Source organism: Chelonoidis abingdonii, chromosome 1 (assembly GCF_003597395.2).
Source record: "Chelonoidis abingdonii isolate Lonesome George chromosome 1, CheloAbing_2.0, whole genome shotgun sequence".
NCBI classification, from domain to species: domain Eukaryota; kingdom Metazoa; phylum Chordata; order Testudines; family Testudinidae; genus Chelonoidis; species Chelonoidis abingdonii.
Genome location: NC_133769.1, coordinates 10,483,107 through 10,489,376, shown reverse-complemented (window position 1 = coordinate 10,489,376; position 6,270 = coordinate 10,483,107). Strand labels below are relative to the sequence as shown.

At 63.4% G+C, this 6,270-nt stretch overlaps 1 protein-coding gene across 1 annotated transcript in view; it reads right to left on the bottom strand.

The window, feature by feature from the left end:
- Positions 1–4,186: 4,186 nt before the first annotated feature.
- The window catches only part of RBM28 (RNA binding motif protein 28), a 20,749-nt gene continuing 18,665 nt past the window's right edge, over positions 4,187–6,270 (bottom strand). Inside the window, 3 exon segments of the mRNA XM_075063448.1 lie at positions 4,187–4,512; positions 5,221–5,314; positions 5,461–6,119. Coding sequence (XP_074919549.1) covers positions 4,372–4,512; positions 5,221–5,314; positions 5,461–6,119 — 894 coding nt within the window. The 3' untranslated portion in view covers positions 4,187–4,371.

The window sequence follows — 6,270 nt, the reverse complement described above, 5'->3', positions numbered from 1 at the left end:
ACCCTCCTGCCAGAGTCTCCCCAGCTCCCCAGTACAGCCCTGTTTGTTTCCACTCCTGGCAGCTGAGAGCAGCTTCCTGAACTGCGACAGGGTGAGATACAGACTAACATGGCTACCCCGATACAGGGTGAGCGATCCCTGCCCCCAGGGGTATTAGCACCCCGCCCCTCTGCTCCCAGGGGTACTGGGCATCCCTCCCCAACCTTAGAAAGAAGGGGAGTGCAGGTGGGACATGGATCTCTGACACGCCTGGGGGCGGCTCAGCAAACAAGCATGGGACTGTCTGAGCTGGAGACTGGCGCCTGGAGCAGGACCTGACAAGAGCCTCACACGGCTAAGGGGAGCAACCTCACTTCTGTGCAGCCTGCTGGGGCGCCTGCAGCAAGCGCCCTGACTCCAGTGCTCGGGGTGCACTTCCCGGAGGCTGTGGCATGGCTGGAGAGCAGCGGAGGGGCCCAGAAACGATCCAGGAGCTGGAAAATAAGCCCTCAGGGGCAAGGCTTCAGGAGCCTGACCTGTCCAAAGAGGTGGTTGGGAGGTGACTCCATCGCTGGGCCACCTCACCCTGGCCAGGTGAGTAGGGGGCTCCTCAGCCTGCCCCACGAAGAAATAGGATCCAAGGGCTGGAGGTTGGAATCAGCCAATGGCCCCTTGAAATGAGACTGGCTCCGAGGGAAGCAAACCTTGGAGCAGCTGATCGGGTGCGTGGCTTGGAGGCTGTAGGATATTTGAGGCCTTTGTGAAGGCCCTGATCCATCCGGCTCCTGGGATTCTCCATGTGTGTGTGTGTGTGAGAGAGAGAGAGAGAGAGTCAGGATGAGCACAGTGGGCTCTGCTGGCCTCAGTGACTCTGAAGCTGAGCCAGAAGCCCAAAGGGACTGCAGTGACAGGGCAGGGGTTTAACAAGCCGTGGGAAGCTGGACGCAGGGCAGAAAGGGGGGCAGGGTTTCATTTTCAACAGAAAAATTCTGGCTGCTAGGAACCGCAACTTCCTTAATCAAGCCAGGTTCACCACATCCCTCATTTACAGCAAACTGCCCACCAGCTACTGTGGAGATGTCTCCAGGAATCTTTCAAAGCAACAACTCATCTTTCACCGAATTCAGCCCTTACCCTCTTCACCTGGGGCTCGCTCTAAGGGAACATTTTCCTGAGCAATAACAGGCTCCATCAGGGTCTCACTCACCTCCAGAACCACCTCTGGCACAACCGATACATTTGCAAGTAGCATAAACTGAGAAGCTCCACAGACAAAGAACTGGAGAAAACCTTTTCCTCACCAGACAAGCAACCGGAGACCTTTCCTCTGACCCAGCACCCAGGGCTGGCTTCACACGACACCTGGAAAGTGAGACAGGTCCTTTCCCGGGTGAGCTGCCACTCCCAACAGGTCCGCGACTCTTCTCCACAAACTGTGTCTTACTATGCCAGCGCTTTGCCACCACAGCCCAGCCAAGGAAGCGGACAGTCAACAAGAACAGGTTCCATATTTCGGAGAAGCCCGGCAAAGAAGTGGGACCCTGGACCTCAACGAGGCCTTGGCCCAGAGGCGGCTCCCGTGATGAGGACACTGAGGCAGAGGAGGGCGTCCCGGCGTTCTTGCTTTGCCTAGAACTATCTAAAGGAACGAGTGGCTGTGTGCTCTGATGGCTGCTAACCCAGAGAGCCCTCGGGGATTTCTGAGCCTGCGCACAGGGCGTGGCCCAGAGAGGACACCGCCGCACCCTGCCCAGGCCCTAGGGAGTGCACAGCACACAGACCTGGCTCGTTCAGACCCACATCTAGCCTGGTGACACCTCCCAGCCCCAGGGAGGGGGTGGCGGTTTCTGTGCATGACCCCTCCCTGGGAGCTGGCAGCCCCTGGAGAGCTCAGGGAACCCTGTTGAAAGAGAAGGGCCGAGCACCAGGCCTAGAGCCCGGCTCTCCTGCCCCCAGGCAGGGTCCTCACTCCAGGTCACACTGCCTCTCCAAACACCCCACTTCTGACACCAGCCTGGGGAAGGCAGCGCCACACAGAGCACAGTGTCCACGCTGGGGTGAGGGAAATGCCACAGCAGTGCCAAAGGGCAGGCATGCTCAGGGCTCAGTGCATGCACAGCTCCCCTGGTGCGAGCTCCCCGTGCGAGGGGCAAGTGGCGGGAGCGCAGGACTCAGTGGCTTTAGCTCCTGCTCAGAGCCAGGATTCCCAGGTTCCAGTAACTTGCTGGGTGACTTTAGGGCACAACCTCGCATGCTCTGTGCCTCAGTTTCCCCATATGAGATTGGCAGGATAGCCTGCTGGACAGAGCCCAGAGAGGAGTTGCTGTTGGGGTTTCACCTCCTCACCCCTGCTGGGGGGTCACAGCAGCCATCCCTCGCTGGCAGTCTGGGCCCCTGTGCACGGGGGCCTTGCTGGGCCCTGTGGGGCTGCCCTGCTCTGTCATCAGCAACCCCCCTTGGTTCTGCATGCAAGGGGTGGGGGCTCCCCCCAAGGCTCCAGGCCTGGGGAGCTGGGCAGGCTGAACGCAAACGCCCAGGTATCTCTACTCACTGCCCTAGATGGGCTCCATGTTAACCTTTCAGAGCCGTTAACACACTGCGGGCGTGGGGAGGGCCCAGGCCCCAGGCCCCAGAGCACAGCTGGAGCAACACTGGTTATAGGCACAGGAGGTGCCAGCCCCAGGCCCAGCCAGCCCCATTCTCTGTTGGGGCCAGAAGCCCCACAATAGACACGACTGGGGACATTCCCCACCCAGGGAGGGGCAGCGTGGCCTGCAAAGCAGGGCATTTCTCTTGTCTCCTAGCTGGTGAGGCTCTGATTATCCATCCTTGTTTGAACCCTGCTAAGTGCTTCGCTGCAGAGTATCTGGTGGCCAAGAGTTCCACAGGCCACATTAGTCCCTTCAATGGGATTTCAGCCATTCCTCGATGCTCCGGCCAGAAGGGACCATTCTGAGCACCCTGGCTGTCCTCCCGCAGAACAATCTCATTCGCCGAATGGCCCCCGGTTCCCGTGGGAAGAGGGGGGGTCAGAACTCCCCCCATCCCATCCCCTTGTACTCACCCCACTGAAAGGAGTTCCCAGGCCTCAGCCAGGTAGTCCAGGACAGCACCCAGCTCTCTCCCTGCCAGGTTGCCAGTTCCCAAGGTTCCTGGCTGTCTGGGCCGGATCCTGCTCAGAGGCCCCGAGTCCAGGCAGTGGGGCGCCGGCCACTAGTGGAGGGGGAGCAGCTAGGGAGTTTGCTCAAGAACAAGCAGGACCTGTGGTGGGCTCAGTCTGCCTGACTCAGACAGCCCCAGCACGATCCCCGCCCCAGCCATGCAGTGAGACTGAGACCCCCGTGAGGTTGCTGGTGCCAGCACTCAGCCAGCACCAGGGACTCTGCTGCCAGCAGCCCCTCGACACACCCGGGCGACAGAGAAAATGAAACTTACTCTGGATCAAATGGAGACAACAGCAGGATGGGAAAATTCCCTGTGCCAATCATAGCCCCCTGCCAGCCCAGCTGTGGGCTCCCCCAGAAGCTCAGCTGGTGCCCCTCACTCCCGACCCGCAGCCCCGGGGGTTCTCTGAAGAGAGACAGCCAGCTGGGACAGCCGGCCGTGGGGTGTTGTGATGAACCCCCAACTCACAACGGGTCGCTCAGGCCCAGCCAAGCCCGGCCCAGGAGGCCAGCGCCATCGTCAAAGCAGAGTTTACTCCCCCAGCGCTGGGGCAGACAATCACAGCATAAGGCCTGTATGGCCTGTGGGGAGGGGCCCCCATGATGACTGAAAGACCTGCTCCCTAGGTACCCCAGTGTCCGCTCCCCACCCCGATCCCACAGCTCTGCCAGGCCCCGGCCCCGCTCCTCTCGCTCTGAGCACCTGGGAACAGGTGGAGGGCCCATGGGCCCTACAGGGACGACCCAGGCTGGGCCCAGCCACACATCGCCAGGGTTGATCCTGAGTCAGGCCCTGGCCAGGGAATGAGGGTTAAGCCAGCAGCCACTGGCTCCCCACGGGCAGGGGCATTCGCCGGACCCCACTGCTGGATGCCAGCCCCCTGCTAGCTGGAGAACCAGGGCACACGACAGAGAAAAACACCCCGTTAGCTAAAGTCCAGCAGAACAGTCCCTGCCACGGGGGGTGGGGTGGGCCAGGCCAGGTCCCCTCCACCCATCACCGCGCCCCAGATGAGCAAAGATGAGACCCGCTTCTTCCCAGGTTAAAAAAAGTGAAGATTTAAATTAATAAAAATCTGAGAAACCAACGGAAGAGGATGGGCCCCCCAGCCGTGGAGTGGCAGAGGGTGCAGGGTGCAGGCAACGCCTGGCACACACGGAGCCCCTCGTGGGGCACAGGCTGGCACTGCTCTGTGGTGTGACAGTCCCCCCGGCGGCTCTGGGGCACTCAGCTCTCAAACCACTTGCTCCTCTTCGCCCCAGGGGCGCACGGGGCACTGCCCAAGATCTTCCGCTTGTACTGCTCCACCAGCTGGTCGAAGCGGGCCTCCGCCCGGCCCCCCACCGGCCTCCGCCTCTTCCCCGGTGCCTGCGAGGGACAGAGAGGGCGAGGCCTGGCTCAGCGCCGGCCTCCCGAAGTGGGGCAGAGGAGCCAGAGCCAGGGGCTGCAGGTGCCAGCTCAGGACACGTCCCTCACCAGCTGTGGCAGTAGTGGGAGGGCCAGTTTCTGCGCCCAGCAGAGGAGCTGCCGTGGGGCAGAGAGAGTTTCTGTGCCCCCACCCTTCGGAAGTGCTGCACTGGGGGGCTGTCCCAGGGACAGGCCCAGAAGGGTCAGTGGGGTGGGGAGGAAGGAATCCTGCAGGGGTCGGGGTGAACGGGCTGGACGGAGCAGGTGGGGCGAGGGGAGGGGGCTCCCGAGGTTTTGAGGAAGAAGGCTGGGGTCCCTCAGTGATGGACAGGGCGTGCACAGCCCAAGGAACAGCCCGGCGGACACAGGATGGGCACTGGGACAGGGGTGGGAGGAGGGGGAGGTGGGTTGGGGGGTGACGTGCAGTGGGAAATGCAGCCAGGCCAAGGCACAACCGGGCCAACAAGCGTCTCTCAGAGCTCGCTGCGATGGGATGTGCCGGAGCCGGTGGGCAGGGAGCTCTGGGTGCCGCACCCACAAACCCGCAGGGCGCCCGGCCCGGCTGTTTGCGGGAATCCAACCGCAGCAGGACGCTCTCCCCTACACCCACTCCTGCTGCTGCAGCCCCCCCAGATGGACAGGACCAGGCACCCTGGGTCTGCCCCTCACCTGTCTGGGCGCCACTCTCTGCTTCTCCTGCTGTCGCTGGCTGGCCTGGGCCTTTGGCTTCTTCAGCGCGGCCGGCTTGCCCCTGTCGCGCTGCCTGGGGTCAGAGCCGAGAGCGTGAGCGACGGGCCCTGAGCCTCGTGCTTTCCCACTGCCCCCCCGCCCTCCAGGCCTGCTGGTCCCAGACCAGGGAGAGACCAGACCCCCCCGCGCGCACATCCCCTCCCTGGGCCCGGCTCCTACCTGATCTTGGGCCCCCGGTGAGTCGGCAGCATCAGAACCTTCCTACGCTTCTTCCCGTCCGGCAGCTCCACCTGCTCCACCTCTGCCTTGGTCTGGAACCCAGCCCACGGGGTGCCGGCCCCCTGCCCCTCGGGGCTCCGCTTCCTGGGGTTCTGCTGCCCCATGGCGCCTGTGGCGTATCCCTGCCCCTTGGGGCCCACGGCGTCTTTCTGTCCCTTAGGACCCTGCGCCCTGAGGCCCCTTGGGTCCTTCTGCCTCTGGGGACTTGGAGCGTCTCCCTGCCCCTTGGGGCCCAGGGCGTCCTTCTGCCCCTTGGGGCCCTGCGTCCTGGGGCCCCTCGGGTCCTTCTGCCTCTGGGGACCTGTGGCGTCTCCCTGCCCCTTGGGACCCCGCTTTCTGGGGTTCTTCTGTCCCTTGGGGCCCGGGGGCAGCTTCTGAGGCGTCTCTGTTGGCCCAGTCCCCCGGGGAGGTCCTTGCCCCTCTGCTGCTTGCTTCTCTCTCTGCTTTTGCTGCACAAAACAGAAGGTGAGTGTCCCCTGCCAGCGCTCGTGGGTCAGCCGGGGATCCTGGCCCCAGCACTGCCAGGACCAGCGGCCAGGCACCCCAAGTCCCCCCACCCCCCTGGCACAACTGGCTGCCAGCACCCGCCTGAGTGGGAGCTGCCACCGACGCAGCAGGTACCGTCACACCAGGACACCAGGCTGGGTGGGCCAGGGTTGCTCCCCACACCCGAACCCTGTGATGCCAGCCCCGACCCTGTGCCCCCCAGCACACCACCCCTACCCCGGCCCCGTGACGCCAGCCCTGTCA